The sequence below is a fragment of the Streptopelia decaocto genome (assembly GCF_964273445.1).
Source record: "Streptopelia decaocto genome assembly, chromosome: 6".
In the NCBI taxonomy this organism is placed as follows: Eukaryota; Metazoa; Chordata; class Aves; order Columbiformes; family Columbidae; genus Streptopelia; species Streptopelia decaocto.
The window spans coordinates 53239673-53258018 of NC_138660.1; the positions used below are offsets into that span (position 1 = coordinate 53239673).

The 18346-nt window shown below is 37.2% G+C and overlaps 1 protein-coding gene across 1 annotated transcript in view; it reads left to right on the forward strand.

Annotated features, from left to right (window-relative positions):
• Positions 1-15025, forward strand: part of MAP3K2 (mitogen-activated protein kinase kinase kinase 2) — a 51603-nt gene extending 36578 nt beyond the window's left edge. Inside the window, exons 11-17 of the mRNA XM_082054948.1 lie at positions 1740-1835; positions 4590-4796; positions 5537-5685; positions 7083-7214; positions 8378-8507; positions 9577-9754; positions 11515-15025. Of these exons, the coding sequence (XP_081911074.1) occupies positions 1740-1835; positions 4590-4796; positions 5537-5685; positions 7083-7214; positions 8378-8507; positions 9577-9754; positions 11515-11740 (1118 nt within the window). The 3' untranslated portion in view covers positions 11741-15025. The remainder of the gene's footprint in view (positions 1-1739; positions 1836-4589; positions 4797-5536; positions 5686-7082; positions 7215-8377; positions 8508-9576; positions 9755-11514) is intronic.
• The last annotated feature ends 3321 nt before the right edge of the window (positions 15026-18346 follow it).

Here is an 18346-nt window from a genome sequence, read left to right on the forward strand (position 1 = left end):
CCTTGCTACAGAATTTTGCAGTTGAACACTGATTAGCTTCCAGTGAATTTGGGATGTTTTATGTTTTTTGGTCTGTTACATACTTTAAAGCTTATTTCTATTTTGTTTATGAAGCTTTAACCAGATAACTGTGTGATGGTAGTTTTTTCTTTTAAGCATTTTAGAGTGCTTAACAGATTGCAAAATTTTTAAATGAAAATACAACTCAAACTGTGTATAAGCAGCATTTAAGTGCCAGAAATAAATACAAAAAATGTTGAAAGTGTCAGAAATCAGTTTACCTTTAGTAATCTTAATCTAGTTTACTTGTGTTTGTTTATTATGGTTACTTTTCTAAGATCATCTTGCAATATTTCTTTTTCTCTGTGGGATGCTGTGGTATTTTAACAATGGGATATTCAATATTAATTCTCATTATTTGAGGTGTAACAAAAACAGAATAGTATATAGAGTCAGAAAAAATGTACATATAGCCTAATTTTTTCTCCTGCCACAACCAGTAGCAGGCTTCTCTAGAGGAATGTATAATATTCCTTCTTCAGAATATATTCCTACTCATGTATGACTTGCAAATGCAAGATGCTCATGTGTGATTTGATAGATTTTTATTTATTTTTTTCCCCGCAAATTTTTCCTGTCCCTATTTCAACTTGTATAAACTTTCTCAGTATCAACAGTATGTCATGACGAGAAGTTCTGGAACTTACTGTGTTTTATGACAAAGTATGACCTTTGTGATTTTCTTTTTTTTTCTTTTTTTTAATAGACTTGTTTGTCTCCCTTTCAGCTATTGCTTTTCTAGTCTAGAGGCCTACATTCTTTATGGAGAAGCAATTTTGTATCTTGGCTCATCTCTGTACTTCAAAATCTTTTTCAATTTTACTAAATCCTTTGAAATGGAGTGGACCAAACCTTTTTTCAGTATATCTTAATGATTTATAGCATTTAATTTGCTTTTTAGCCAATACGTAGAGTTAAGCTGCTGCTTTATTGGAACTCTATCACAATCCTTCACACTGGCCTACACTGAATTTCTTCTGCCGTATTAACGTCCCATCACTTAGACTCTTAAGGGCTTTCTGTAATTCATCTGTTGGCTTCCTTTCTCCAAATGCATTTTGTCACCTCACTAGTCATCATTCTATCCATAGAATTCATGCAGAATTAAACTACAGGAGTTCTAGCCCAGGTTCTTGTGGAACTGTTGGCCATTTACTCCCATCTCTTGTATTTACCATCTAACCACTTATTGATGCATGAAGGGCTCTTCCCTTTATCTTGTGGATACTTTTCTCCTTTAACAGTTTTTTACAAGGCCCTACTGAATGTGTTTTAGTAATTCAAGCTGTGTCAACTCATTCGCTGATTTTTCATATTCACCAATTTTATCCTTTGTAATAGTTTCTGCCAATTTTCCTGGTGAAATCTAATTTCCTAGAATTGCTCTATAAACTATTTTTAAAACTGGAGTAGGTGGACATGCTGCAGTCCTGACATTCTTTTAAACAAGAGGTTACAAACCCTTGAGCTATTGAATACTTGATCCTTTGGAACTTTTGGCTGAATGTCCTTTAAATTGTGTGATTCGTTGGATGTGCAGCTTTAGTTCTATAATCTTTTATGCTCTGATGCTTCAACTGGAAGCATATCCTCTGATATGTTACCACATGTTTAACTTTGTAATACCAAACTGTTTTTGCCACATTTTAAATTTTTAAATGTATCTTTTTATTTTATAGTAGAGTATGATATCCCAGTATTTGAGAAATTTGGAAAGGGGGGTACCTATCCCCGAAGATACCATATTTCCTATCATCAACAAGACTACAATGACGGTAAGTGTGAATACTGCTACTTTAGTAATCTGTTTTTCTCTTCTTAGAAGTGAAGAAGAAAATTTAGATGGTAAAATCTTAATGATGGAAAATATTGAAGAAACTGAAAGCTCAACTTCTTTCCCCAAACTCACTTTCTAAACTTCTGATGATTGAAAGCACTGCTGAATAGTCTTGCCTCTGGTAAAGTTATGGATTACAGAGTTCGTGACTCATGCACAGCTCTAAAAACGTTCTCTATCTTTAGCCATGCACGAGTCATCCAGCGTAAGCTTTTGACCTTTTGGACCCTTTTCTGTCCAGTGTGAGTATGTCAGTGACTTTGTCGTTTCTTGTTTTGCTTAAGAAAAAAAAAAAACAACAAAAACCCATAAACAAAGCAAAAAACAACCAAAACCTACCAAACAAAAACCACACACATAAAAGACCCACAAACAAAACAAACAAACAAACAAAAAACAAACAAACCCAAAAAACAAAGACAGTGGTGTTCCTATTAACAGTTCCAGAAATTAAAAGAGTAAATAAAATTGACAAGCAGTAGTTTAAACTGAGAATTAACAATTAGCTGGTGGAATCAATTGTTGGAATGCAAGACAGTGCGTGCTGATGTAGTCACAAAACTGATTTGGACAGTAATAACATTAATGTAAATTAAACTAATGTTAAATTTCCAAAGGAAGGAAAGAGGAGCAGCTGAAGGGTTGTCTGACTTGTGTCAAGCACTAGTTGAGAAGTGCTAAGAAGAAACTTCTCCAAAGACCAGATAGTTTCCTTTGCAGTATGGAATCAGCACAGCGAGAAACCGAATTCTGTTACAGAAATCACAGAAATACCAAATTCACGGACTGCACAGCAGCTTCAGTCCAGTCTCTCGCTCCAAGGCAAGATGGAAGAGGCAAAGATTTGTCACACTGACTTTTAAGTAAACTATAAATTGAGTTTAACAGAAGAGATACTAATTTTCTTCAGGTGGCTAACTTCAAAGATAACGTATCTTGTCACTTACCTTTCTCTGTCTTCTAAATCGCTTTTCCTGCAAATGAAACTAGTAACTATTTACTCCATTTTGACACAGTGTAAAAGGGGTCACTGCCCATATATGACTCTACATCACACACACATATCTGTTCTCTCCTTAGTTTTCTTCTTTCAAGCCTTAAGTCTTAATGTCAGACACTTTTGCAAGCCTCATTTTTTTCCCTGGTCTCTTTTCCATTCTTGTAGTGGCCAAAACTCAATAGAGTGTTTTGGGCTTTTCTCATATCCATTTTTTGTTTAACATAGGAAATAACCATGACTTGGTATGTAATAGTCATGTTAATATGTTCCAGAAGGACACTTTGTTTTTTTCACAGTCACCATACTGACTGCTGTTCAGTCTGTGGTCTCCTACTGTTCCTATATCCTTTTCCACGTGACTGTTAGCCAACCAATTACTTGACATGTTGTGGTTTCTGCATCTGATTTCTCTTTAAATGTGGATATTGCACTTCCTTACTGAATTTAATCTTGTTGATTTCTGAATCCTCTCCAACTTACTAATATTGTGAATTTTGATTTTTATCCTTAAATGGACTTTAAGCCATACTTTACTTAACGTCATCTGCAATATTTCAGTGTATTTTGTTCTATCCTATATACATTGTCACTTAAAATAGTGTATGGAAGTGAACTGAAAGTAAACTGCTGTTGATGTCCTCTCAAATTATCCTCCTCTTTGAGAAATCACTGATAACTGCTCTGAATCTTTCTTGGCCATACTCTGCATATTAAGTTGGTCCATGCAACACTTAACTAGTCACCTTGTGAGAATGTCCCAATGAAATGGGGAAATTGCATTAGCTACATGTGACAAACTATTTATGGCTGGTTTATCACCTTATTATCTTCTCAGTGGTTTATAAAACTGGTTAATAATTTGTTTGCATATCTTTCTTGGAATGGAAAGTGGCCAGACTAGTATATAAATCTGCATGTACTTTTACAAAAACATTTCAGCTGCCTTCTTAAGTCCCCTGGGAACTTGTTCTGCAGTGTAATACCTAATGAATTAGACTCCTTCAGCTGTTTTTACGAGTTCTCTAGGATGAAACGTCATCAAACTATGCTGACTTAAATGTTCATGTTATCTGAATATATTAACATGAATTGTGTTAATCATCTGGTTGTAATTAAACTTTTTGAAGATCAATGCCATCTTTATTCTCATGTTGTAGCTATCTCTGAATTATGCATTATTTGTGATTATTTTTTTATTTTTAACACTTTTTGTGGTCTTCTGTTGATTCCATACGTAGGTCTTTCTTTGCATTCAAATATTATTAGTTTATAGGATGAAGATACGTTCCAGTGGTGCCCAGGCTGCTAAACATATCTCTCATCCTATTTATGAGAAATTTGTTATTTGCACGTTAGTAGAGCAATAAAAGTAGAGGCAGGGTATTTTCCTTCCTTATCTCACAGCCCTCCAGGTTTTCGAGGTATGTTGGTTACATTTCTGAACAGTTCCAGAATTCGGTCCCAATTTTGGTCACTTAAATGTAAACCAGTTTTGGATTTGGTCTAATTCTTACATACATCTGTGACGAACATTTTCTTCTTGTTGGAAAGTTCAACCAGTAAGTTTCATCTTCCACACTGTGGAAGATTTAAACTAAATTACATGAAGTTCATAAAGTAATTGGCATGCACACATTGCATAGCACTACTATTTCTTAGTGTAACATTAGTGTTGTTTGTGTATCACTGAAGGTCGTAAAACTTTTCCAAGAGCCAGAAGGACTCAGGGGAACAGTTTCCGATCACCAGTTAGTTTCAGTCCCACCGATCACTCACTGAGCACCAGTAGTGGAAGCAGCGTCTTCACGCCGGAATACGAAGAAAACCGAATGAGGAGGAGGGGAAGTGACATCGACAATCCTACCTTGTCAGTCATGGACATCAGCCCACCCAGTCGCTGTAAGTGAGGCCACTTTGTGAACTCCATAGTAAAACTCCTACCTTTCAAACACATCATGTCAAAACTAAGCATCATCAAAGTACATGCAATTGAATAATATGTTTTTATCTCTCTGGTAGGAAAACATCAAGGCTGTATGCTCAGCAGTTTTCTCATTGCTTACTGTGCCTACGTTGATGTAGATATTTCACATGGAATTTACATCTGTGATAACAAAACAATGTAAAATATTTTTGATGATTTGTTAGACTCTCAAGGACCTGAGAAGGGTTATGTAGGTTGCAGTTACTATTTATTTTTGCAGATGTTTGTCAAGTTTTGCGATAAATTGTAGGCCTTAAGTGGTACTGTTTTACATCTGTTGTGCCATTTCAGGAGCAAATATACTTTTGATGACTTTGGTTGCCGGTACATTTTAATCATGCCTTGATTATTTAAAAAAAATAATACTAAGTTTGCTTAACATGCATCGTCTGTTTTTCAGATTAGCTATTACTAGTTGCTTTAAGTATGTGCGTCTCTACCAGAAATTATTTTGTGAATAAGTATAAGTAGCTCATGTTTTCCATCTTACAGGAAGTTTTATTGATCATTTTAACTTATATGGGGAGGTTTAGGGCGCACAGTCTGTTTTTGAAAAATGTAGTCTTTTAAAAAATTATTTTCTGTGTATTCCAGTTTTTCTCGATCAGCTGAATAACAAGCTCATTTGAAAACCAAAACATACTTATATTTTCAGCACCACGAGCTCCAACCAACTGGAGACTTGGTAAACTGCTGGGTCAAGGTGCATTTGGCAGAGTGTATCTGTGTTATGATGCTGATACCGGAAGAGAACTGGCTGTTAAACAAGTTCAATTTGATCCTGATAGTCCAGAAACCAGCAAGGTAAGTGATGCCAAAGAGAGAGCTCGTAAAGGGCTCCTGCTGAAGTGCTGTGTTCCAGGCTAGACTGGGGTTCCCTTCCTTGAACAGGATGATGTTGTAAAAGATATTGTGGCTTCATGTCCTTGTTAGGAATCTTGTTTTGTTAATACCTCGGAGAATTAGTTTGGTTACCTGACTTTAGCGTTATATCCCATTTTTTAATTTTCAGACTTAATTTGGTGCATTCTCAGCCTCTAAAATTAAATGATCCATTATGAAGTGTGCTCTGAAATGGATAATTATTTACATTTAAACTAGTATAGGAATTAGAACAAGTTCCATTTATAAACAGAAAAATCTATACTATTAATAATTTAAGTGTTCCCGAAAATAAATTCTTGATGATATTTTGTTTGGGTATGAAGACAGTTTGAGATTCTTGTCTTTTTTTTTTTTTTTTTTTTTTTTTACCTTTTTTGAAAAAACATAACAAAAAGATACAACCAAGGAACCAACAAACCCAAACAAACAAAAACACCAAACAAACAAACCCACAACATTTTGAACATCAGGGCTAGCTACTATTACTGTGTTTCTCTCTGAAGAGCAATTGTTTCATTGTCAGTTTATTCTCTCTCCAAAGTTGAACTCGCCCTTCTGTATATACTGGACGCTTGAGGAGACAAACTATTTAAGAGTAGCACTGATCTTCCATTTATTTTTTTCCCAAACTATACTGATCTTCCATTTATTTTTTTCCCAAACTATACTTGCTGCTTTTTACAGGGTGGAAAAAGAATCATGTTTCCTGCATTAGGACTGTGTTCTGCACTGTGGGGAGCAAGGCTGGGGCTACCAGTTACAGTTGCTGCTACTAGTGATGTAAGGTCAAGGTCAAGGAAAATGCCAAGAATCATTTGTGCTGTAGAATTCTAGTGTAGTTGTTGCTGCTTCTTGAAAAACAAAACAGCTGAATATGCTTTGAAAATGTTAAATTTAAAGTACTGTAATGTCTCCTGTAGCAACAGCCTTGTGACCTCGCTTGCCAATGTGTGCCTCTCAGCATCAAAAAAATCTGTTTTCCCTCTAACCTCAGGAGTATAAGGGCATCAGTAATAGATTGTGATGGATAAAATGTAAGTTTTGGCAAAAGACTTCCTGGTGAAATTTGGAATCCAGAGAAACAATGAAATAACAGCAAACTCATTGCAAAGTCAATTTTTTAGAAAAGCCGTGGTGATATTTTCCTGTTCTAAAAAGTGAGCTTTACATAAGCTTCAAGAGTATTTTGTTACCCAGTTTACATGTCCCTTTAGTGTGTGCATACTGTCCTGCTTAAAAAAAAAATCCAAATCCAAAACTTTATTATTACTGCATCAAACACGCTACTACATTGTGTCTGTTTTTTTGCCTTGTAGGAAGTAAATGCACTTGAATGTGAGATTCAGTTGCTGAAAAATCTGCTGCATGAAAGAATTGTTCAGTATTATGGCTTCTTGAGAGACTCACCAGAAAGAACACTTTCTATATTCATGGAATACATGCCTGGGGTAAGCAAGAGAGCCGGTCCACTTCAAGCATTGTTTCTACGCAATGTGATGAGCACCTGAGTAGGCAGCGTTTGCAGAAGTGCACACAGATATTAATGGCTTGTCCAGGTTGAAAACAGTAGCCAAAGATGGCTGCTGGCAAGTGCTTACAGTAGCCCATCTTCTCCATTATTTGTTTAGGTTTTCAAAATCACAGTAGTTTGTACAAAAGTCCTTTGCATTTCATGTTGGCATAAGAAGTGCTTGGCAGTGCCTTTGAAAAGACAGTATTACCATTAGTAAACTCTTGAATCTCCCTGGTTTTGTTTTCTTTTGTTTTTCTGTGGCCCAGCTTGTGCTGTTGTGTAATCACCGTCTCAAGTGCTAAATTATTTTGGAAAAACAAAAAGTAGCTAAGATGGGCATGGGAATAAGTGCACACAGAAAATAATCTTAGTGCTTGGATTTCTGTGTGGCATTTAGGTACATGCTGAACTGTCTTTCCACTGTTTTGATAAGAAATATTATAAGGTCAGAAAACTGTAGATTTTAATTTTCTTACCAAGTGGGGTGGCTGCAGGGAGTGCTGCTGGAATTTTTGTGAGATTTGGAGGACAGTGTCACAGAAGTAATCTTAGCAGTTTGTAACTGTGTGACAAAGTCTGCTTATACAGAAATAGTTAGAAAACCATGAATTTTTGATTTAATGTAATTTTAAGCCAAGACTTACCTATTAATTTTTACATAAAGCACCATCCTCCCACATGTGGTGTTTTTTTTTCTTGACAACCTTTATTTTTTCCAGAGTATAAACTAACCAGGATAAATGGCATGTGTTTTGTCCAACTTAAGTATCACCATTTAACCATCAAAAAAGTTGAGAGTGGTGTTTGAGTAAAAATACTGCTGTTCTTTTTCTGTGCGTCACACTGGAACTATTCAGCTGCTTGACAGTTTTAAAGTTAATAGCTTAACATTTCAGTATATGACTTCTCTCTGAAGCCTCTTTATTTTTGACAAAGTTCCTATTTTTCTCAGTGGAGGTAAAACTACACCTGTGCTTTTATGTTGATCTAGAGAAGTATTGCAACTTCAAATGTCTACATTTCAGGCATAAATTTAATTGAAGTTCAACTTGTGATTATAGAAATGTTACAGTGTTTTATACTCCTTGTTTTCCATAGGGTTCCATCAAAGACCAACTGAAATCATACGGAGCACTCACAGAGAATGTGACTCGTAAATACACACGGCAGATTTTGGAAGGAGTTCACTATTTGCACAGTAATATGATTGTCCATCGAGACATTAAGGGTAATTATAAGTTCCGTGCACCGTTCAGTGCTCTTAACTACAGATTATTATCTAGTCTTGTGTGAAATGCTGAAATGTAATTAAGTTTGAAATACCAAAATACTGGCTTAAAATCAGTGAGATTGCTTTCCATAATTGATTCTTGTCACTGTTGTAACCTGAGGTAGAAAAAAGAAGCGTCTTTTTGATGTTCTAGCAGACTACTGAAAATGTTTCCATAGTCTCTGTCTGCAAAACCATCATGATACATTTATTTCTGATTTAATTTTAGTATTAATAATTTTGAAAATATCGAAGGATGATGTTATTACAAATAAATACAATATGCTGAGGAAAGCATCATTACTCTGAAGTTTGGTTTTATGGAGTTTTGTTTCATCAGTTATATAATTGGCCAGCACTTCACTGATACAAGGAATGACTGGCAGAGGTGACCAAATGACTCAGTTTTCTTCCATTTTACTGCCAGGAAACCTGAGGAAACAGCCCTGTTTGTGTTTTGCAGATAGATATAGGTGACTTGCAAGTGCTCTATAAGTAAGTTACAAATATGTGGGAAGATGGTGATGAGCAAAATAGATGTGTTGAACACAATGCTGTGGTATTTCTGAAAACTTTTACAATTTTCCTTTTGCTTTGTATCAGTAGGATTTTCTTGCAAAAAATGTTGAGATGTCAGAGTCAATTTGTACATGCTTGTGCAGATAAGTTTTTTAAACAAATCTGTAACACAGTTTGAGATTGTGCTTTAATATAGTTGTGGGGAAACTTCTTTCCCATGTATTTTTATTTCCCATGTACAGTACATGCCTTATTTTGTCAGGAAGGCTTTACAAAGTGACTGGCACTACCTGGAAAAGGCTGAGCATGCAAACCAATGTGTACAATTCATTATTTTCTGAACCCTGGAATAGGGTCATAGGAATGAGCAGAGAAAGTAAATTCTCTGGCTCGAAATCCTAGGCTGATCTTGCATTGTATGAATCAATCCAAACTTTTGTTACCATTTTCCACACCAAAATGTTAATGGGCCTTTCACGAATGTAACGCTGTGTTTCTTTCCTTCCAGGAGCAAACATTCTGCGAGACTCAGCAGGCAACGTGAAGCTTGGTGACTTTGGTGCCAGCAAACGACTGCAGACGATCTGTCTCTCTGGTACCGGAATGAAGTCTGTCACAGGAACCCCATACTGGATGAGTCCAGAAGTTATTAGTGGAGAGGGGTATGGCAGAAAAGCAGATATCTGGTATGTTAAAAAAGAACTCCTCTACTGAAAGGTGTCATTTCAGAATGGGCTGGTTTTCAACAGAGTGTAGGTGTTCATTATCTGAAGTTGGAGTGTTTCATTCTGGGGTTTAAGCCAAAGAAGGTGGTGGCTGTGAGCACTGACAGTCATATTTGGAAAGTTTAAAACTGCAATATGGGAGCGTTTCCTTTGACAGCTCCTCAGCCCATCGATTTAGGCATCATAAGAGAATCCTTTGAACCAACCTTGCATGAAGTCAGGATTACCAGACTGTTTGTAAATCATGGAGAGGTACTGGGTGAAAGCAACATGTCAAACTTTGAAGCATCAGTTACGTCACTGTCCTGTAATGAAACTTTAGCACTACAATACCTTTGATGGAAGGCAGAAAATGAAATGGTAGTCCTTGAAAAAGTGAGCACATGAGAATGAATTAGCCAGATTAAAATGGGAGGTATCAAAAATGATTTTAAGTTGTTACTAAATATTTTAAAATTAAGAGGGAAAGGTAAATTTCGAAAAGGAATGTGATCCAGTGTGTAATGTGACATAGCTCCAGCTCAAAGGACAGATGACTTTAGTGATTAGACTCCTTGCACTGCAGGTGATCTGTGAACACACAGAATCGTGGGTTAGCAACAGTGGATATGCAGGAGTAGAAATGCTTCATGTGTTTAAAAAGGAACCACATTATATCCAAACAATGGCAATATTTTTAATGTCAGGGAAATTAATTTAGCCTGTTTTAGATTACTTAGTAATTTTTCTGCTATACTTGAATAATAGAACAGCCTTATAGACTTCAGGTAGTTGACTTGTTCAACTTTGAAGGATATGTATTGAGGTCAATACATGTTTTTGATGGAGAAAACTGGTTAAAACTAAGAAAAAATATTGAAGTTGGACTGTCATACAGTAAATCCTTATTGTATAAAGAAACATACCTCTATCTAACCATAAAACTTCTTTCAAGCATCTTGAGAAACTGTAAAACTTCCTGAAAATTGTGAAATTATTCCAGCCTATCCATTTTGCAGTATCGTTTTCTTGTTACTTGAAGAGGCTGATCTCGCAGGACTCATGGAATGAAGTTTTGCTAGCCATATGTGTGGCCTTTGGCCTTCCATATTCTTTAAACATAGGCTTTGTATTCAAAGATGGTTTAGGATCTTAAAATTTTGTTTGGCAATCTAAGTCTATTTTCCTCTTTTAGTTAAGAACACTAAAAGTACCACTGAAGTGTGGTTTTAAACTTATCAACCTCCATGTTTGCACATTATTCATCGGTGATAACTTGTGCGTTTCTAATGAACTAGCAGAATACTTGGTATACTCTTACTTCAAAGCATTTCTGTTGCTTTGCATTTCTGTTTGGCCTTCATGAGCAAGAAGGTTTTCAGTTGCATTCAAATCCTGCAGGTCTCCGAAGAGCCAGGGACAAGGGTCATGCAGCACGGTCCCTGTGTCAACCCACTGGGTGCTGCACAGGGCAGGGACACAGCGCAGCTGGTACCACCCAGATAAACACTCCGGTATTGCAGTAAAGTGAAGGTGTAGGCAGGGTTTGTGTAACTTTGAGTTAAAGTGTATAGCTGTACGTGCAGTTTTTTTAAACACCTGTTTTCCACTGAAGTCGCTCTGTAGAGTTAAGCGGATTGCTATGTATTTGTGGTGTTTTAGTAGTGCTTTGCTGTTTCTTGTATTCCTAGAAGGGCACGACTCTGTTGTAATCTGCTGTTTCACTTCTGCCTCTGTTTCAGGAGCGTAGGTTGTACAGTGGTAGAAATGCTCACAGAGAAGCCCCCGTGGGCAGAGTTCGAAGCAATGGCTGCCATCTTTAAAATTGCCACTCAGCCAACCAACCCCCAGCTGCCACCTCACGTCTCCGACCATGCTCGGGATTTCTTGAAACGGATTTTTATCGAGGCCAAGCTGCGACCATTTGCAGATGAACTGCTAAGACACACGTTTGCACACTATCACTGACAGCCTGCCTCAACTCAGCTTGCATCTACTGCATTTATTTTCTATTTGACTGCACTTTTATTTTTTATTTTTTATGAAAAAAGGAGAAAAAAGACAAGAGAGAATATTCTCTTGAATCTTTGTTTCACTTAGATTGTAAACAGTCTAAAATTTTGTATCTAAAATGAGAATCTTCTCTCCCCCACTCCCACCAGGACTAGAACTTTTTGTTTCTATAATGTACTGATGTGGTTCATGTAGATAAAGCACTTTAGTACATATTTGTTCCTTATTTAAAGGGGAAAAAAAAAAAAGACAAATGCTTGGACAGTCAGGAACTGTGTGACTTTTTCTGACACCGCTGACTGACTCAGGGTGCAGGGAAAAATAGACATGCAGCTAAAGGACAAGAAGGTTACTTCTCTGTGATTGTTCTTTATATTGTAGGTACTTGCGGCAGAGAGTTCTAAGTTCTTATTATATTTTAACGTTTTAATTGGTTTCTGGATTTTACAGTTTAATCTGGAACATGTGGGTCTGAGAGTTAATGATAGAGCTGGAAGAACTTGGAACTCTTTGTACAGCAGCGTGTCTAACCGGTACTTCTATGTGACCAAAAGAAATAACAAAAAAAAGAACTCCACACTGATGTACTTGTTAGAGGTTTTGGTGTAGATCTATCATGTTATCTTAATAAGAAAACAGTTACAGGTAAGCAGATTATGGACCCAGACTCCTAGAAAGTACTATACTGCAAGGGAAAAACTTCCATAATAGACAAGGGTCAGCTGTGGGATGTAAATAGTGAGGAGAAAGCCTCCTGCTGTATCTGCCAAAGAGAACCTCTGTTGCATAAGCTCGGAGGGAGACGGTTATCTTAGATAAGTAAAAGTAGTGACATTGGGAGTCAGTTCTCCTCCGCAATCCCATGAATGGCTGGGGAGGGAAGAGGAGTGACTGATCCTTGTGCAGTATATGAGTTACTTGATTCAGAATGAGCTGTAAGAAATAATGTTTTCAAAGCTGTCGAGAGGCGCTGGGATGGAATGTATGTCAACATCAAGTGCCTGAATAATATAAACTCTTCCTATTATGCACTGAAAATATTGTTTTAGTAACACAATTCAGTCATCTAGGATGTGTTGAAAATTCCTGAAGTACAGTTAACATCTTTTAACACCAGGAATAAGTCACTGAGAAAGATAAGACTCCAGTTATATTTTTAATAAAGTAGCAATGATGAATCCACATGAACAAGGAGGCACAGCACAAAAGATTGTATGAATAACAGGCAAAAAGCGCAAAGAGACCCAACAAATAAATAACATGAATGTGATTACTCCAGGCTGATAATCCTGATGATTGGTGTTTGTCAGATTTCCAACTGTCATAAAAAGTGTGTTAATCACTTTTTCCATTTCTTAAAGGGTATAATAAAAGAACAAAGGTAAAACTCTGAAATAGTGCTTCTCGGTCGAGAGGCCCAGGTACTGATCAGGTGTAGTGAATAAACTGACTTTTCACAACAGAAAAGTCAAACTATCATATTTTTGTAGAAGAACATGACATAAATAATTTAAAAGGGCATTTGGAAATAAACTATTGGACTACAGAACTGAAGTAACGTATATTGTTTTGGATGATTCATTGCTTGCTTTGTTGTTTCATGAAGGCAGAGCGGGCTGGTACTGTGAGCCGTGTCCGCTCTGACAGGGCTCTGCCTGTTTTGCATATTTAGAGGACTATCAGAATCATGAAGTGCATGGAGATAGAACAGTAAGCTTACCCATTCCCATGGTAGTTCACTCATGAGATTTCTGAATTTGTGCTGCTAACTTGCAAATTTTGTACCAGCGCATAAGCAGGGGTATGGATCTGTCCTAATCACTTTACCTGTAGTGGAGTCAGAATGATTTTTGGGTGTGGGGGAGGGTGGGGTATATCTCTCCTTGAGACTGAGAGTGATGACTTCTTTGATTTATGTGAGTATTTCACCCAGCCTATACTTTTCTCAGTCAGGGTAGCAACCGTGCAGCGTTTCCTGGGCATGGGAAGAACTAATCAGAGTAGGGAAGGGTCAGAAGGCTGCAAGAAAAGTCACCTTGGACTGACTTGGGTTTTTCTATGTCTCTGCCACTAGACTGAAGCTTAGGAACGCAGCCTTTGAGAAGAATTGGTATGTACTCTGCTGTAAAGGACCTTTGCTTTATAAACAAAATGTAGTGACAGCAGGGATGGGAAGCTTAATGTAGAGCCTAATCATTTATTTAGGTAATTTAAAGATCATATAGCTTAAATTATTGATTTCAAACAGTTTAAGAAGGTGCCAAAACCAAGGTGAAAGTGAGTATAAAACTCAGTAGTGGACAATGATAACCTGAAAAGGTAAGGAAACCTTATATTACCAAAAGAGGACATTAAAGGGAAGATGTAACCAGGTTTATCTGTAGTGTTCATAACATTTAAATATATTATTCTAAAAAGAAACTGCACTTCTCTGAAGCTTGAAAATTTTCGGAATCTAGTTTTCTTATAATGTGTCCTTTTTGTGAGACAGTGCTGGCTCATGTATATTGCAATATCACTTCCTCATTGTGATTTTTAATTACTGAATAATTGCTTTTGCTGCTTTTGTGCCTTTTCTAAAAAACGGCATTTAGTCATGACAACGGTAAGCATTTTCGTGCCAGGAAAAACGGAATTTGCAGAACGCATTTTCCTTAATTTCTTTGACATATCACAAGGCTGCCAATGTCAAGATGGTACTTCTTAAAATTCAGATGAATTTGCCAGTTCAAATGATTCTAGTAAAGCTGTATTAATTTAACAAAGATTAGGCTTGAGCTGTTTTTTTTAGGGTTTTTTTTCACCCTATGGAGAGTTTTTGTACTGACATAAGCAACTTACAATAAATTAGATGGTTATTAACATAAATGTTTTGAGGTAGAAATAAATATGAAGGTAAATCAGACTTTTACCAAAAGGTTAGGTCATGTTTATCCCCTGTAGGATAATGTAGTAGAACAAGTTGCATTACGTAATTAGTACCTCTGTACACAGGGTCTGTAAAACACTTCAGTTAACTTCTGGCATAATAATGAGCAAACCTTATTCCTAGAATTTAAGAGGGTTCGTGAAATTGCATGTTTAAAGGTCTGTTGGAGGAGGGTTGTGGAGCCAAGCTCCCTGCTCGCAGCTTCTTGTCTCTTACTAACGAAGACAGCAGTAGTTTAGAATCATGAATTATCCTTAATTGTTGAATCCAGTGATTCGAAATTGGCAGTAAAAAAAAAACAAACAAAAAAACCCACACAACCAACTGCTGCAGAATTGTTTTGCTTTTCTGTAAATGCCACAATGCAGCTGTGCTCCTGAAAAATAATGATCACCGTTCACAGTGAGTATACATATTTTCAAAGGACTTATCTGCTAATGCATTCATCACTCTGTCGCACGTATTAAGTAACAAAAGCTACTTCTGTAGCATGGTTTTAATGGTGTAACTAACAGTCCTGTCAGAGCATGACTGAAAGTTTCAGTTGTGTTAGAGCAAGTTGTTTAATTTGGGTCACGGGACTATCCATGCAAGGATTTTAAAAAGTATTAATCTAAAAATTGCGAAGTTAAATCTCCGTAGACCTTTTTTTTTCTTGACAGTTTAAATAGTCTTTAAATTTTAACTTGATTTGCAATTTGATTTCGGTATAACAAAATGAAAAGGTTTTCTTTATAGCTCGTGCCTTTTATCTGTATGCCTTAATTAGTTCATATTTGAACACCATATTGAAATATGTCATACAATTCCATGTCACCAAAACGGTCTTAAGAGTAGGAGATTTTTCAAAGTGCCCAAACCAGAATTCACCTAACCGCATTGAAAAGTGTACTTTTGTTATAATCTGGTGCAGAGATTTAAATTGAGAATTTTAAGAAGTGATCTTTTGGACCACTTCTTGAGGGCTCCCTGTGCTAACACTGGGTTTGTGTTTGCGGTTTGGGGATGGTATGCTGATGTGCATACCAGAAAAAGGACTTTTCTGCACACTCAGAAATCCTGTTAGAGTCGAGATGCAGCTCTGGGTACCGGACTCCGGGTTTCTGCAGAGACAGCAGCAGAGTTCTTAATGGACTCCAAGTCAGAGTCGTACATTTGTGAGCATGGCTCTGCATTAAAAGCTGTTAACTCACAGTACACAGGAGTTATGATGTGTCTAAGGAAATCAACAGATTTCTCAGTGAAATCGTGCCCATTCAATTCTTTCCTGTGCCTTTTGGATACTCCTAATCCTACCGTTGTCTTGACTGAAGGCCTCACAGCGCCTGTAGGCACAGTGCAGAGCAGCAAGTCATTCCTTGGGACAGCACAGAGCAATGGCTGACTGCAGCTCCACAGACATGAGCAAACTGGTCAGATCTACCGTTATTTATAACTGATTTCTTTTTAAATCTTGGAAGTCTTAGTCACTCATATAGAGAGGCATAATATGTGTGCTTGAACGCAAGTCCCTATGAAGTCTCTAGAGGAGCAAAAGTGTTAACTGCCAGTATAATTTCTTTTTGCTGGTAACTTGCTGTCTTGTGTTAATGACAAGTCTGCAGTGTAAAATCACATACAATTACCAAAGCTTTTCTGTGCCCATATACGTGTAGCCAAAAGTGATGTTTCATGGATTGGTACTGTTACTTATAGGTACATATATATCTGTCAGTAAGCTATTGCTAACTGGGTAAAGCAGGTACTAGTAAAAAGTGATAAACACTGCCCATATTTAAGAGATTTGGGTGTTTATAGTTGTTGTGTTGATGTGCAAAATTTATGCCAGCATTAAAATGAAGACGTTGTTTTTTAAAGCTCTTTTTAACTTGATCTTACTGTTGTCATTCTAAAATTAATGCATAAGCTTGGTGACTAGACCTGGTGACTTTTATAGCTAGGCTTGAGCTTTGGGACATTTAAGGAATGCCATGAAATAGACCTGTGACCTGGGTTGCTGCGCGCTGTAGTAAGAACACGTCAAAGCTGCTGGGAAGCGGTCAGTGTGACGTGACAGCCAAATGTCACCCACAGTTACCAGGGTGGCCATCCTGCCCTCAGCAGAGGGGACGGGCAGAATCGCTGCCACCCCGGGGCTTCTGAATCAAAATTCTTTATCGGAAACGAAAGAGCTCCTTTCTCATTTTATTTCCCCCACTTGGCTCGCACAGTTTGTTTCTTTAGAGTTGGCATAACTTAAATACTGCATAGGTGGTGGCCACAGATGGCTCCTGATTAAGATATGAGTTCACGTACAGCTTCATATCAGGGCCCCGTCGCTTGAATCGGGACACTGCAGCTCCCCGCTGGCTGGAGCAACCCTTGGGTTTTATCTGGCAGTAAGTACATACAGGTACGGATTTGAGGGGTAGATGGGGTGGAGGAAACAAAATCTCTCATTTCAAAGCTCCGATGCTCGCAGTCACGCTTTGGCTAGGTCTTTGTATTCATAAACGTACTTTAAAGGGAGAGGAACTGGATTAAAACACGTTGAAATGTTTCTGATGGTTCAGCCCTTACATTGAGTCCACCAGTGAGGATTACTGGAGGTCAGGGTTTTCTGTTGAGACAGAAGGAAAAGGGCGCTCTGACTTCAGAGTGGGTTGTCGTGGGAAATATTTCAGAGGTTTTTCATGTCTTTTAACCCAAAACTAGACAATCCTTTTCGCCAGAGGTTACAGAATGTGGAATTAAAACCAAGGATTGTATTTTCTGTTCTGAACAGGCATTAGACCGTTGGTTCCCTAGTGTTTGTTTCTTGTGGTTACCCGTATAAAAGGTGGTGTCATCCTAGAAGTGGAACGGTTTGTTACAGCACAGGGACCTGGCAGGAGGCAGATAACAGAATATCGCTGTAAATACGTGGAGGAGACTTAGGTGAGTTGGAGCGTAGGCTTTTAGTTTTCATGAAGCTATGGATAAAAATTTGTAAATTTACTCTTAATCTAATGTACATTTTTATGTAGCCATTAAATTCTCTATTTAATTATCAGTTTCTCACTGTAAATGTTTTTACTCTCAGTTGGATGCTGGGCACAGTTTGTAATGTATGTACACAAAGGTGTTTTTTTTCTATCAACGTTGACTTTTTTGCACATTTTTGGAAATATTTAATTTGTACACTGATTTAATACTCTGACCAATTGTTGATGGATGTATGAGAATCGTGTGTGTGTGCAATGTACTACTGTCTGGATGTATGGATTTTTTTATTACTTTTGAGATGTTGCTACCAGTAACTGCACTGCTGTTGCTGCTTTACATGGAATATCTTGTGTATAAAAAGATAAAAGATAAAAACCATTTTTAAAAATTAGCCTACGGTTATCTTGGTTGAGGAACTCAGGAGTTGAGCGTGGCTTACTCATTCCATTGGTCTGACAACCTTACAAACCTAAACAACAAAAAAGGAATCATTAAAGAAAAAAGAGGCGAAACCCCCTTGTAATTCTGTGTATGCATCGAATGTGTGCGTGTATATATATCCCAGTAATCTTATTCCACAATTTTGTTTCTACATTTTTATGAACTTGTTTTTTAAGGGTACTATGTTTAGTTAGAATAATTAAATATATAAAAGCTTTGAGAGATGA